The sequence below is a fragment of the Epinephelus lanceolatus genome, chromosome 20 (genome assembly GCF_041903045.1).
Source record: "Epinephelus lanceolatus isolate andai-2023 chromosome 20, ASM4190304v1, whole genome shotgun sequence".
Lineage (NCBI taxonomy): Eukaryota > Metazoa > Chordata > Actinopteri > Perciformes > Serranidae > Epinephelus > Epinephelus lanceolatus.
In genome coordinates this window covers 30,537,798-30,553,432 of record NC_135753.1, presented here as the reverse complement: position 1 = coordinate 30,553,432, position 15,635 = coordinate 30,537,798, and the positions used below count along the sequence as shown (strand labels likewise).

The 15,635-nt window shown below is 42.9% G+C and overlaps 1 protein-coding gene across 2 annotated transcripts; it reads left to right on the top strand.

Annotated features, from left to right (window-relative positions):
• Positions 1–799: 799 nt before the first annotated feature.
• Positions 800–12,213, top strand: LOC144458900 (leukocyte elastase inhibitor-like). 2 transcript variants are annotated; one of them, XM_078162724.1, is made up of 10 exons: positions 2,929–3,034; positions 3,575–3,762; positions 6,326–6,433; positions 7,273–7,413; positions 8,829–8,946; positions 9,435–9,577; positions 10,743–10,820; positions 11,075–11,164; positions 11,246–11,426; positions 11,655–12,213. In XM_078162724.1, exons 2-10 carry the CDS (start codon positions 3,580–3,582, stop codon positions 11,873–11,875), a joined length of 1,263 nt encoding a protein of 420 aa, XP_078018850.1. In that variant the 5' UTR covers positions 2,929–3,034; positions 3,575–3,579; the 3' UTR covers positions 11,876–12,213. The 2 variants fall into 2 exon arrangements, with proteins under 2 accessions (XP_078018849.1, XP_078018850.1); XM_078162723.1 differs by lacking the exons at positions 2,929–3,034; positions 3,575–3,762 and adding an exon at positions 800–1,006.
• Positions 12,214–15,635: the final 3,422 nt, after the last annotated feature.

Sequence of the window (15,635 nt, the reverse complement as noted above, 5' to 3'; positions counted from 1 at the left end):
AGGGTGAATTAGGAATGTCTGGCTGAGGACCCTGGCTGTGAGGTCTTCAACTCCTTCCTCTAGAGGCATTTTCTTTACATCACAGGGGATGCTGGGGGACATGGAGTCCAAGTGGGCCATGTTTAAAGCCTCCACTGTGGAGGCTGCTGCCAAAAGTTGTGGTTGGAAGACTATCAGTGCTTCTTGTGGCGGCAACCTAAGAACCTGCTGGTAGACACTGGCAGTGAAGGAAGCCTTTTAGGTCTGGTTGACCCAGGGATCGCCTGAAACAGCAGACGGGTATTGTTTGCCCATAAGGCCAAGCACAAGGGCTGCAGCTGAGGTGGTTGCCAAAGGAAAAACCCAGATTTAGGAGGAATTTGGGGAGGCTATAGAGAAGGACTTTTGCTTGGCCTCATGAAAGTTCTGGGAAACCATTAGACACCTCAGGAGGGAAAGCAGGGCTGCTCTCAGGCTGTGTTCAGCAGGGGAGGACAACTGCTGACACGGACTGGGGTTATTATCAAATGGTAGAAAGAGCATGTAGAGGAACCTGAAGGTAAGGGGATTTGTCTTGACATGTCTGGGAGGTGATAGCATTGTTGGAAGGGACACTCCCAAGTTGTATAAAACATAAGTACGAAACAGTTAAAGGTTTGCAAAAGCTGCTTAAATTCATATTATATGTTATTAAGAGATTGATGCCTACCTATTTAAACTTTTTAAAAGCTAATTGTGTTTCACTCAGTCAGAGAAACATATCTTGTCTTATTTAACTTTTCAGGTAAAATATATGCAACAGTTTATAGTGTGATGAATAATGCTTTGCTCTGTTTCAGACAAAATGGAGACAAGAGCCCCATCCAAGATAACCAAGGCCAACACCACCTTCCTTCTGGCTTTATTCAAAAAGCTGAGCAATGAAGACAAGACCGGGAATATCTTCTTCTCCCCGTTCAGCATCTCTTCAGCCCTGGCTATGGTGATGATGGGGGCCAGGGGCAACACGGCCACACAGATGTCCAAGGTACAGTACACACACACACACACACACACACTGTGGAAGTGAACAGAGTTACAGTTCTCATGGTATCAGACCCATTTGGGTGTGTTTATACAAGCATGACATCAAATGTCTTTGAAAGATAGTTGATCTGGTTCATCAAGGTGTTGGAGGCGTGTCAGCCAAAACAGCCTCACAATGTCCAGAGGCTTTAGCGTCTCAGGGAGAAGCTCACCCACATCTGGTGCCCTGCCAGGGATATTCCCCCGAGTCTTCAGACTCTGCCCCCTCCACAGAAGATGTGGTGGTCTGGTTCAGGTTCCTCTACATGCTCTTTCTACCATTTGATAATAACCCCAGTCCGTGTCAGCAGTTGTCCTCCCCTGCTGAACACAGCCTGAGAGCAGCCCTGCTTTCCCTCCTGAGGTGTCTAATGGTTTCCCAGAACTTTCATGAGGCCAAGCAAAAGGGCTGCAGTTGAGGTGGTTGCCAAAGCAAAAACCCAGATTTAGGAGGAATTTGGGGAGGCTATAGAGAAGGACTTTTGCTTGGCCTCATGAAAGTTCTGGGAAACCATTAGACACCTCAGGAGGGAAAGCAGGGCTGCTCTCAGGCTGTGTTCAGCAGGGGAGGACAACTGCTGACACGGACTGGGGTTATTATCAAATGGTAGAAAGAGCATGTAGAGGAACCTGAACCAGACCACCACATTTTCTGTGGAGGGGGCAGAGTCTGAAGACTCGGGGGAATATCCCTGGCAGGGCACCAGATGTGGGTGAGCTTCTCCCTGAGACGCTAAAGCCTCTGGACATTGTGAGGCTGTTTTGGCTGACACGCCTCCAACACCTTGATGAACCAGATCAACCATCTTTCAAAGACATTTGATGTCATGCTTGTATAAACACACCCAAATGGGTGTGATACCATGAGAACTGTAACTCTGTTCACTTCCACAGTGTGTGTGTGTGTGTGTGTGTGTGTGTGTGTGTGTACTGTACCTTGGACATCTGTGTGGCCGTGTTGCCCCCGGCCCCCCCGGTACACCCTGGACAGGTCGCCAGACTATCGCAGGGCTGACACATAGAGGCAAACAACCATTCACGCTCACATTCACACCTACGGACAATTTAGAGTTACCAATTAACCTAGTCCCCAATCTGCATGTCTTTGGACTGTGGGAGGAAGCCAGAGTGCCCGGAGAGAACCCACGCTGACACGGGGAGAACATGCAAACTCCGCACAGAAGGGTTCCCACGCCCGGGATCAAACCGGCAACCCTCTTGCTGTGAGGCGAGAGTGCTAACCACCACACCACCGTGCTGCCCTGTCTTCGTTCAATTATGCAAAAATTTGTATCTGTCCCTCACAATTGCTTCAAGATCCATAGTGATGGAGCTTTTGCAGCCGTAGCACCTAAATGTTGGAATGCTCTGCCTGTTCCCACACGGCCTGCTGGGTCTGTGGTTTCTTTTAAAAGCCAACTAAAGACACACCTGTTTAGACAGGCATTTGGGTAACTTGTATACAGTTAGGGTTAGTTTATTGTATATTACTGATTAGTTTGACTTTATGATCAATGGATACATTGCTGCTTGTTTTTTGTAACTGTCTTGTAAGGTGTCCTTGAGTGCTTTTGAAAGACACCTAGAAATAAAATGCATTATTATTATTATTATTATTATTATTATTATTATTATTATATAAACTATTGCAATCTATCAACTAACCAACTGTAGACTACACCTTGTCTTCACCTCAGCATCCATGAATCCATCCATCCATACATACATAAATCCATTCATTATGTTGGGTGTTTGTGTTTGCAGACTCTTGCAAAGCACACCCATTGCACAAGACAAAGCAAAATATGGGTGGGTGTGACTTTCACTGATGGGTGTGATTTCCAGACGCTGTCTCAAGCTGCAGCCTGACTTGCACTTGGGTGTGTCAATAGTGTCAATATAAAATAACAGAGATGTCTCAAACAGAACATATCCTCCTGTAACTGAATCATTCCAGATCACCTGTTCCCTCGAAGAAGAGTCACTGTCAGTAAGTACAGAATGTGCCTTCTTGTCATTTGATTTTAATGATAGGAGTGATGGCAAAATAAAACAGGGGTGAACCAGGCTTTATGCAGCCAGTGTCCTTCTGATTAATGTCTTTTTCATGTGGTTTCCAAAGACAACAGTGGTGGAGTACTGATGAGCAACATCTGTGTGATTTTACTGAGTTTGGTGAGATTTCACATTTGTTTAACAATCTAAATCGATTCAGATTTATCAGTGAGTAAAAAGTTAAGGGAAAAGAAGGTAAGGGGATTTGTCTTGACATGTCTGGGAGGTGATAGCATTGTTGGAAGGGACACTCCCAAGTTGTATAAAACATAAGTACGAAACAGTTAAAGGTTTGCAAAAGCTGCTTAAATTCATATTATATGTTATTAAGAGATTGATGCCTACCTATTTAAACTTTTTAAAAGCTAATTGTGTTTCACTCAGTCAGAGAAACATATCTTGTCTTATTTAACTTTTCAGGTAAAATATATGCAACAGTTTATAGTGTGATGAATAATGCTTTGCTCTGTTTCAGACAAAATGGAGACAAGAGCCCCATCCAAGATAACCAAGGCCAACACCACCTTCCTTCTGGCTTTATTCAAAAAGCTGAGCAATGAAGACAAGACCGGGAATATCTTCTTCTCCCCGTTCAGCATCTCTTCAGCCCTGGCTATGGTGATGATGGGGGCCGGGGGCAACACGGCCAGACAGATATCCAAGGTACAGTACACACACACACACTGACACACACACACACACACACACACACACACACACACACTGTGGAAGTGAACAGAGTTACAGTTCTCATGGTATCAGACCCATTTGGGTGTGTTTATACAAGCATGACATCAAATGTCTTTGAAAGATAGTTGATCTGGTTCATCAAGGTGTTGGAGGCGTGTCAGCCAAAACAGCCTCACAATGTCCAGAAGCTCACCCACATCTGGCGCCCTGCCAGGGATATTCCCCCGAGTCTTCAGACTCTGCCCCCTCCACAGAAGATGTGGTGGTCTGGTTCAGGTTCCTCTACATGCTCTTTCTACCATTTGATAATAACCCCAGTCCGTGTCAGCAGTTGTCCTCCCCTGCTGAACACAGCCTGAGAGCAACCCTGCTTTCCCTCCTGAGGTGTCTAATGGTTTCCCAGAACTTTCATGAGGCCAAGCAAAAGTCCTTCTCTATAGCCTCCCCAAAATACAGAAAATGCCTCTAGAGGAAGGAGTTGAAGACCTCACAGCCAGGGTCCTCAGCCAGACATTCCTAATTCACCCTCATTTCATGTTTGGGCTTACCAGGTCTGTCAGCCTCCCCCACTATCTGATCCAACTCACCACCAGGTGATGATCAGTTGACTGAAAAGGCATCTTCCAAGTAATTTTAAAAGCACTGACACACACTGGTGTTGGGCGGCTAGCACTGTCGCCTCACAGCAAGAGGGTTGCCGGTTCAATCCCGGGTGTGGGAGCCCTTCTGTACGGAGTTTGCATGTTCTCCCCATGTCAGCGTGGGTTCTCTCCGGGCACTCCAGCTTCCTCCCACAGTCCAAAGACATGCAGATTGGGGACTAGGTTAATTGATAACTCTAAATTGTCCGTAGGTGTGAATGTGAGTGTGAATGGTTGTTTGTCTCTATGTGTCAGCCCTGCGATAGTCTGGCGACCTGTCCAGGGTGTACCCTGCCTCTTGCCCGATGTCAGCTGGGATAGGCTCCAGCCCCCCCGCGACCCTCAAGAGGATGAAGCGGTTAGAAGATGAATGAACATACACACTGGTGTTAGAGATGACAGGAGGGCTCTGATCCAAATTTCCACTGGGAAAGCTCTTACCTACATGTAACTATCTGGCAGCGTTGGTTGGGTGTGGCAGGTGAAAGTGCCTGCACATGCTTTGATTACTCATTCTATCTTCCTGCGTCAGCAGAAATGACAGGGATCTATTCCATTCTGCTTCGGAAAATCGGAGGAGGAATGGTTCAATTCCTGATTTGTAGATCACAAAAATGATCAGCAAAGAAAGCATGAAAGCCAAAATGTGAGCGATATGATCCTTTCTTGAGTGAATTTTGTTGGTGGAATGTAACTTAGCACATTTACTGTACTGAAGTAAAATTTTAAGGTGCTTGTACTTTACATGAGTACTTCCATTTTCTCCGACTTCAAACCTTTATTCCACTTCATCTACTCCATTTGAGAGGCCAATATCATACTTGTCACTGCATTTTGTTGTAGCTTTAAGGAGAAGAAGAAGATGAAAATATACTTAATTAATTCCAGAGGGGATATTACATTTCTTTTCACTCTGTTGTCTTATTCACACAGACCCAAAATACACACACATGCACAAACAGAACCTATACATGCATTAGATAGAAAGATTTTGGAGCGAGGGGGCTGCCTTGGAGTGATACCCGAGCAGCTGGGGGTTCATTGCCTTGCTCAGTGGCGTGCCAGCGGTGCCCTGGAGGTGAACTGGCACCTCTCCAGCTACCAATCCCACTGCGATACTTGGTTCATACAGGGACTTGAACTGATGACCCTCCAGTTCCCAAGCCACCCCCAAAGTTACCCTCTAGTTGCCAGTTAATTTTTCTTACTCTCATTTTGTTTTTAATACTTCCGTTCATTTACCTTTTACAGAATTGTATTGCACTTTTACTAAAGGATGTGAAAACTTCTTCCAGCACTCAAAAAGTTTGACCACTTGCAGCCACTGTCCAGATTTGAGTGACCCCAGAACAAAACTGTGCTGTTAAAGCAGCGTACTTTGCAAATTACAAAAGAAATTTGAGATTAAGCAAACAAGCCATGATCATTCTGTATTACACACCCTTGCACCTGGGAGATAATAAAGGGAAATAGGAATGGGAGTTGCAGAGATGGTTGCTTCATCATTTGATTTATTTCATAATTATTTGATTTTATCGGATAAACTTTAAACCAGATAGCCTGGTTTGAATGAATTGTGCCTTCTTTGGCTTTGTACCCAATGACAGCCTCACAGTTTATTGTTAATAGTGGTAATACATTGTGGTAAATGTTAACGGTTGACCATTTACAGTTAACAAGAGGGCATTAGCCCTGGGAGTGAGTGAGTTAGGCGTTAGTTGTGGTGAAGACAACGTGTCTGCACATGTATGCCTTGGTGTGTGTGTCTGCGATTCAACAAGAGGGCGTGGAGAGGTTTATTACACAAGTTAGTCACCAGAGAGTGCAGTTGCACACACACGCGCACACACACACAAAGTTATCTTAATAAGAGAAACTATCATTTACATCCCCAGGTCCTCTGCTTCACTGAGGAACAGCAACCGGCATCGGAGGAGGCACAGCCAACAGATGGGCAGTCTGCGATGCAGTCGCAGACGCAGATGCCAGACTATCTGCTCAAGGTGATAGGAAACCCAAAATAAAGGGAATGATTAATGATTAAACTTGGTGATGTCACCTGGTGAGGAAGTCTGAGATTTTGGTTCCAGAGTATTTTATACTTCATTTCCCACTGCTCCACTGCCCACTGCTTGCTAATTCTGATACCTTGCTGCAGCTTTGATTTAGGAATATTAAGTGTAATGTGAAGCTTAAAACAACAAAACAATCAGATTTATGCAGCAGATGGGAAATTCAGTGTTTTGGCACCGTAACAAAAGCACTCCACCCTAACTTTTCTTTGGTCCATGATAAAGTAAAACAACAAAATGGTGGGTAAATGAGTGAATTCTAAAAAAAAACTCCCCACAGGTTATTTTATGTGAATGTTATAGCTGTTAAAGCTTGTTAAAGTTTGGTCTGGTTTTGCCTTCTTCCACTTTCTTTTCAAAAGGTGCCGAAAGTCTCATAAAGAAAAATTAAAAGTCATGGGAGGTTTTGCAGAAAGTCATTCTATCTACAGTAAATGATGAGAACAATGTCTCCAAAATCATCCATTTTATGTCACTATCACTGGGCAGCATTTAGCACATACACAATGGCCACTATGGTAGCATTATTCAAAAAGAAAAGACTGACCATGTAATAAAAGTGCAAAAAGTTTAATTTTCTCTCTCCATAATGGTTGCCTCTGAGTGCAGTGTATGCAACGCTGTAGCACGGAGCACCAGCATTACCAATGATTATGGTGTCTATTCTCATCATTTAACAGTCACACAATCCCAATGACCCATATTAATGTTGTCTTTTCTCTGGCTCAGTGTGTCTCTGTAACACTCAGTTCTTCTCTGGCTGTTTGCAGCACCTGAAACCCCAGGATGATGAAGAAAATGTCCACAGCAGGTTTGCCAAGCTGCTGGCTGCCATCAACAAGCCAGATGACGCCTATGCTCTCAGCACTGCTAACAGGCTGTATGGGGAGAAGACCTTTGAGTTTAAAGAGGTATGTGTATGTGAGCCTGTTGTGCTCAGACACCGATGAAGCAAAGCTGTTTTAGTTTTAAGGCCCAGACAAGAGTTTCTAGTATCTTAGTACTGTAGTAACACTTCTTACACACATATATATATATATATGTATATATATATATATATATATATATACATTTGAATATTTTGCCAGATATTTAATACTCTATTGTTTTTAAAACTGGGTCCAGTAAGTGACCCTGTCCCTAGGAACCCACTGGCTATTCTGGTTGGTACAGGTTGTGAATGTTAAATTGTTGTTATTGTACTTAGTGTTCCTATAATTTGAAGCATTTTCCGGCACAAGAATTTCCTTTGGGATAAATAAAGTTCCATTGAATTGAATTGACGTACAAAACCAACATCAAAGATCTTGTGGCAATAAGGCTGACTGTTGCGTCGCATCATGTTGCCTGTGCCTCGGCCAGAGTTTCACTGAATACACTGCAAAGACTACAGTCAGCGGCCAACTAGCACGAACGTTGTGAGCCTGCGTGAGAGGAAATAACGCTCCATAGCAGCAGGCAGTGATAGTCTGTTCGTCATAACAAAAAGGGTGACTGGAAAACTGATAGGACGGATTCGAGAGGCTAGTTAGCCTGTTGGCTCATTAACACAAACAATTATAAACCATTTCTGCCAAAGAGTTCAATAGCGCAAAAAAATAATTGTACCTCATAGAGCATGTTGGTTGACTTTAGCTTTTTACTTTTCTCACTTCATTTCTTTTCCTGCACACTGAGCTGAAGTCAGAGTGACTTCATTCAGCGACAGGCTCTGCCCAAATCTACCACTGCCCGGGTAACAGACGCTTACCAACAGCTCGGCAGCTGACCATCAAAGTAGGCTATAAGAAGAGAGATACTTACTTGTATACAATATAAAGCGTATAGATTTGATAAATGCTAGGTAAACCATCTGTATCTACATAACATATTACTTGACTGAGTTTTTTTAAACTGTTCATATGATTTCATTTCTGGTTATGGTGGTGAAACTGTTGGATTTTTCAGACTTTAGAGTTTCAATTCAGCCTTAAAGTTTGCACAGTATACCTTTTACTTGTGTAAACTCCTGCCATACAGTTGCAGTAAAAAAGTGGCACCTGTGTTGCTCAACCAGCTAACTCTATGATTATGTGATCATTCAACAACCAGAAACCATTAAACCGTAAAATTAAAATGCAAAAGTTGAAGGAACTGAATGCGACTAATGATTGATTGACCAGCCCTGTTCTCTGGGATTAACATATCCATCCTGTGTTCAAAGAACTAAAAACTGTCAACATTCAACTGAAATTCATGCCAATAAAATAGTCGTCTATTTCTTGACATCTCTCGTGTTTGTTAATGGATTAATGTGAGTATTTCACTGTGCTTTTTATGATTCCAGGAGTTCTTAGCAGAAACCCAAAAACACTACCAAGCCGAGCTGGAGCCTGTGGACTTTATAAAAGAGTATGAAGCAGCCAGGGTCCACATCAATGAGTGGGTTGAGGAGCAGACAAAAGGTAGATCTCATATTGACACACTTATCACATAGACTGAAATTGTTGGCCCCCACCCAAGCCTTTTACACCTCAAATTTGACCGAACTTTGGATGAAAACATTACTAGAGCTGCCTGTGTCTCCTTCTTAAAGATGTACTTTGCAAGATTTTCCATAAAAATCAATTTATAGACTCACAATGAAATAATCCCTCTCTGCCCTCTGCCTGTATTTCCTTTTTATTTTCTGTGTTCAGGATGTTTTTGGGTGTGTAGCTGCACAGCGTTTGGGTGAGGTCATGGCTTTATAAAAAGGTAGCCACCAGGTGACACTATAAGCAGCAGGCATCCAAGAGACACAGTGCCAAAAAAACACAAATATAGCGAGGCGAAAGGCCAAACAGAAGTGAATCTGTGGTTGGTGGTAGGGTTGGCTGCCTAGCATGTTTATAAAAAATTACTGACAATCCTGCATAGTACCTTCAGTGATTTGCTCATTACTCTTCACAAGGTAAAATCAAGGACTTGCTGGTAGAGGGCATGTTGGACGACAGGACCAAGCTGGTACTGGTCAATGCCATCTACTTCAAAGGCTTCTGGAACCAAAAGTTCAACAAGGATGAGACTGTTGATGCTCAGTTTAGAATTAACAAGGTAACCCTGCACAAAAACAGCTCAAAGTGGAGAAACACCTGAAGAACAAAAGCAGCACTCTGCGCACAGTTAACCTGAGCTCTGTAATGCTGTAGCTGGCATGTGCAGGGCACTCTAATCATAGACCATTACAAAGCTGTGTTTATTTTTCTGGACGGGATTTTTAAGCTTGAAAGTGATCTGTCTTTAAGTTTTAAAAAGTTTGTGGTTTGATCTGCCATAGCTCAGTGAAACCACTGGTGTGCAAACTGCAGCAGACTAGAAAAGATTTTATCCAAGTTCTTCCCCAAATAAGAAATAGTTTGGGAACAATGCCAGCATTCTTGTTGGTCATAGAATTTCAGGGATATCCTTGAATTACATCCTGGAGCTGTGTTGATATGACACCCCATCCCCGCTGCAATTACACTCTTGATGCCAGAGCATTTCGGGAGTTTTCATCTGAGAAAACGACTTAAGCCCCTTTCCAAAACCCACTAACACCCACTAACATCTGGCTTTTGTATTTAATGGGAAAGATTACAATCGGCTTTCTCTCCCACGACAAATGACTCCGCAGAAGTGATGGGTATTTATCAGCTCAGGCTGTTCTCAAGCACCATGCATACATTTTCCTATGAAAAGGAATGCACTGAATATCGCACATATCCCTCGTAATCATGATCCAGTAATCTGTGTATAACCCACGTGCTGGGGAAGGCTGCAATCATGTGACCAATCCGCTGTAGGAAGCAAAGAATAAAGAGGGAGGCAGTTTGGGGAGGTGGATGTGTCAGATAAAACAACTTTGCCCAGAAGACTGGGGTTTGTAACTATATGAAGTTTGAATCATCGCACATCCTCACCGTGTTTCTTTCCTAAACATAACATAGTCTATTGCCTATTTTTAGCTGGTTTTCTGGGATTTAAAAACAACAACACTGATTTTGATGGAAAACATGGTATTAGCATGTCTTGTGAAAAGTTTTACCAGACTGAAAAATGCAAAGACATCAGGCATTCACTATAGAAATGAAATGTTTTGAGTCTGTCTAGTGATAGAAAACCAGAGATATGCTCATAAACTCAGGTCAGAACTATGATATACAGATCATTATTTTGATGCATGATGTGATGATAACTCACTTTAAAAAAGAATGCTTGTTCTGTTTGCCTCTGTCTTTAGAGTGACACTAAGCCGGTGAAGATGATGAGCCAGAGAAGTGAATTCCTTTTCATCGTGGTTCCTGATCCCAGTTTCAAGGTAAAGTCCATGTTTTACATCAGTATGGTTTTGCCCATTCTATTAAATACAGTGGACAGATTGACCATGATACAAAGAACAGTTGGTTTCATTTTGATAATGACTGAAACCATCAGACTTATGTTTTTTACCATAATTTCCATACGTAACTAATAGAGACGGGAGCTTTTTTTCTCCAAATACCAACGTGTTTCTCAGGATGAATAAATCAGATTATTTTAAAATGAAATGAAAACCTCAATGTGTTTGGACAGATCCTAGAGATGCACTATAAAGGAGAAGAGCTCAGCATGCTCATCTTCCTGCCCAATGACATAGAGGACGACACAACAGGCTTGGAGAAGGTAGGACACATATGCACATACAGTGAACAAATGCACCATTATAAACAGACAGACTAATAATCTATACTGTATTCACACTAGCTGGAGGCGCAGCTGACCTATGAGAAATTTGTGGAGTGGACTCGTTCAGACCTGATGCGTAAAACTGATGTTAAAGTGGGTCTACCTCGATTCAAGCTGGAGGAGACCTACGACATGAAAAATATCCTGGTCAACATGGGCATGGTGGACGCATTTGATGTCAGAAAGAGTGACTTTTCGGGTGAGACACAAACTGCATTCCTATTTTAGGAGCACAACATACGTGACCAAAAAAAGAAATCCAAACATCATAGAAAACCCACACCCAAACAAAAATGTTGTTAAATGCACTTGAAAATTAAACAAGCACAACGAAAAACAAGAGCCAGTAATGCAAAACACAAGGTAGCCTGCATCTCTCATTTAGTGTGCATGATAAAGCAATGGACTCTCTCTGCTCTGCTAACAGGCCTTTCCACAGCCAACAACCTGGTACTGTCAAAAGTCGTTCACAAGAGTTTCGTGGATGTCAATGAGGAGGGAACTGAGGCTGCTGCTGGCTCTGGTGCCTCTATAAAAACTCGCTCTCTTCCATCCATGTTCGTCGCAGACCACCCCTTCCTCTTCTTCATCCGACATAACCCGACCAACAGCATTCTCTTTGCTGGCCGATACTGCTCTCCGGAGTAAGCACTGCTGTGTGTGCTGCAGACGTGGATGTCAAACCAAACCATCCCTCCTTCATAAAATCAAGAGACACATTTAAAGAGACATTTTTTTGGTCACTCTGTCTCTTTTTGGTTGTTTTGTGTCTCTTTTTGGTCATTTTGCATTTGTTTGTGTCTCTTTGCAGATGTTTTACATCTCTTTTTGGTTATTTTCTCTCCCTTTATGGTCACTCTGTGCATCTTTAGTCATTTTTATCTCTTTGTGGTTGTTTTGTGCCTCTTTGTACTCAATATGCATCTGTAAGGGGGGTGAAGGGATCAGTGTATTTTGAATAAAAAGGATTCTTTGGATCAAGTGGAGAGCAAACTGGATAACCAATGTGTACAAAAATGTACTGATAAATTACAATAAAACCCAGGCTAAAAACAATTGAAACTTACAAGAAATTAAAATGTCCTAAAAAGAGCAAGTTTAAAACAGTCCTTTAAAATGGCCTAAAATGATATGTAATTTCAAATGTCTTAATTTGGGGGAGCAGATTCATCGATGCTGGGGAACACTGTCCTTGTGGCAGGACCGCACCAACTTGTCTCTCTGCCACCATACCCTGAGGCCCTCATAAAAAAAAAAAAAAAAAAAAAAAAAAAAAAACAGGAGAGAGAGAGAGAGAGAGAGATGAGCTGTAATAACAAATCCAACAAGCCTGGGCCGACTTTGTTTCTTTTCCACAGAACTTTCAATAATGGGCAGTTATGGTACTCACGCTCACGTCATTTTACGATGCTGGAGCACCGCTCTGTCCTGCCCCAGGTTGGCGGCTCCTCCTTGCCCCCTTGTTAGCCTCGCTGCTTTACACAGTTCTTTTGCTTCTCCCAACATGGCTTCCCTGGCACCTCTGTATAGCAGCTGTTTTGTCTTCTCCTCCCTAGCGCACCATTTGCTGCTCCTCCTGCATCCTTGCGCTTCACTGATTAAAACAAAGGGTTTATACAAAAAGGTAAAAGCTCACAGATGCAGGTATTTACACTAATCAGGTCACTTCTGCTGGCCTGGAGTAAAAACACATTAAAAAGTAGCAGATGCAATTTCACAATAAAAGCATGCAAATAAAACTGAACACTGGAGTAAAATAATTTAAAACAATATGTAAAACAACTAAATAGAAGATAACCACTGCAAAAAAATATGAAAAGCACAACATGCATGAAATCTAAATATAATAATAATAATAAATTTTATTTGTAACGCACTTTATATTTAACGAAAAATCTCAAAGTGCTACAACAGCGAGAAAAGAAAAAATAAGTTAAAACAAGAGTTAAAAGCAGTTATCAAAGTAACACGAGCAAAAATGACAGATTAAAAGATTTTTTAAAAAGGTACGTTTTAAGGCCCTTTTTAAAACAATCAATTGACTGTGGAACCCTCAGGTGTTCTGGGAGGGTGTTCCACAGTCGAGGAGCAGAGGAGCAGAAGGCTCGATCTCCCAGTGTGCGGCTCTTAGTCCTTAAACCATGGGGTTTATTTGAGCACTCCAGAAACTCCGGTAACACTCCAGGGGGTAAAAGACTCCGTCCCAAACTCTGACTCTTCTAGCGCAACACACACACTTCATAACTTTACACACATACTCGTTTACCATTCCGAGTGGGGACCCCCCTCCCCTCTCTGCTCCACCAATCTCCAGCCCGCACACTGACTGACAGCGTAGCCGGTAAACAGAGCTCAGCTGTTTATTTAGCCTAGCAATATCTCTGGACTATAGTAGCTGCAATGGACGACTTTGAACGCGATTTTGAAGAGTTTCTTGTAGCGGTCACAGACCCAGAGCCATACCTGTTTGAGCCAGAGCATACAGATGAGGAACTCCATGTGTTTGATGCTGAGCGGGCGAGAAGAGAGGCTGAATGCACAGAATGGGATTCGGTGCTACTGCTGTCATCGTTGGGGAGATATATCACTTGGGGGGAGAAGTCTGTGGCTGTTGGTGGAGCGGAGTGAGCGTGCTGAGGTCTGGGGGGTGAGGAGTTCTTTGAGGTACTGGGGGGCATTGCCATGGATGCACTGGAATGTGAGGAGGGAGACTTTGTAGTCGATCCGAGCGGAGATGGGTAGCCAGTGTAGTGAGTGAAGAATGGGTGTGATGTGCTCATATTTACGTACTCTCAGCAGGATTCTAGCGACGCTGTTTTGAATGTGTTGTAATTTCTGTATGCTCTTGCTGGGAATCCCGCTGAGAAGTGCGTTACAGTAGTCGAGTCTGGAGGAAATATAATGATAATATATTAAAGTATAATATAATAAACAATAAAAAAACATCACTTCTGGCATGTTACAATGCCAAGTAAGGTCCTATAGTTGTAGCCTTAGTTGCCAGTTACTTTTTCTTACTCTCATTTTGCTGTTAAAAATCACTAATTTGTCTCTTTCTACCATAGATTTTAATCTTTACACTTGTTGAACTGATATCTGGCAGAGCAATGGAATCCTATCTATATACTGCCCTCTAGTGGTGACACTGTGTTACTACACCTCTGTGCTTGTGTCGTCATTGTTAAAGTCAATGAAGTTAAAGTTAAATAGGGACACTTCCGGTAAGTATTTTCAAAATAAAAATAATAGCATCAGATGTTGCGGATTATGGCCACTGGAGGGCAGTATTTACATGTGCTTGTATTACATCGGATAATTAAACGCTTTGTGTAACCATAAGCTCTACCAAGCTTCAAGGCAAGCATAATAGTATATAAAAACTATTAAAGGGCCAGTGTGTAAAATGGGTTGAAAACACTGACATCAGTGGTCAAATTCTAGATTGCAGGGCTCACTCGCTCACCCCTCCCGTCGGGTAAATGAGGGTGGCCTCGTAGGGACAAAAAGCCTTGCGCACAAGTTTTTCAGGAGTAGGTGTATCTAGCGATGAGGTGAATATTTATTTAGAAATCTAAACCATGTTACGATATTGTAATGAATCACTCACGAGCAGGAGACCAGAGGAGCATTCGGAAAAAAGGCCAGTTTATTTGAGCACTCCAGAAACTCTGGTAACACTCCAGGGGGTAAAAGACTCCGTCCCAAACTCTGACTCTTCTAGCGCAACACACACACTTCATAACTTTACACATATACTTGTTTACCATTCCGAGTCGGGACCCCCTCCCCTCTCTGCTCCACCAATCTCCAGCCCGCACACTGACTGACAGCGAAGCCTGTAAACAGAGCTCAGCTGTTTATTTAGCCTAGCAATATCTCCGGACTATAGTAGCTGCAATGGACGACTTTGAACGCGATTTTGAAGAGTTTCTTGTAGTGGACACAGACCCAGAGCCATACCTGTTTGAGCCGGAGCATACAGATGAGGAACTCCATGTGTTTGATGCTGAGCGGGCAGAGAAGAGAGACTGAATGCACAGAATGGGATTCGGTGCTACTGCTACCATCGCTGGGGAGATATATCATCAGGAGGAAAAGCGCCGCAGAGAGTGCATCACAAGGAGTGAAGTTGTGTCTTCTTTTCCTTGCAGATGACGGTTTGGTTTCATTCTCTCCTGTTGCGTGGTAAGTGTGGTCCATTCGCAAACTATATGACTAAAAAACTTTTCACTACTCTCTATCGACGAACTACTAAAACTCTCTGCTGTTTCCTCCTCCTTCTTCCTTCCTTCCGCTGTCTTCGTTGGTTCATTTATACACGCGAAACGCATTCTCTGGCTGGCTGGATTGTCCACTCGGTCTGCCTTACATACATGGCGGCGCAAGATGGCGACCTCTCTAAAGCAAG

What these genes read in the sequence shown, in the direction of transcription:
- LOC144458900 (XM_078162723.1), top strand. Translation starts at nt 800, where the DNA reads ATGCTTTGCTCTGTTTCAGACAAAATGGAGACAAGAGCCCCATCCAAG. An exon ending in AGACCTTTGAGTTTAAAGAG is followed by an intron (nt 7,414 to 8,828) that starts GTATGTGTATGT and finishes TTATGATTCCAG; the next exon opens with GAGTTCTTAGCAGAAACCCA. An exon ending in GGTTGAGGAGCAGACAAAAG is followed by an intron (nt 8,947 to 9,434) that starts GTAGATCTCATA and finishes ACTCTTCACAAG; the next exon opens with GTAAAATCAAGGACTTGCTG.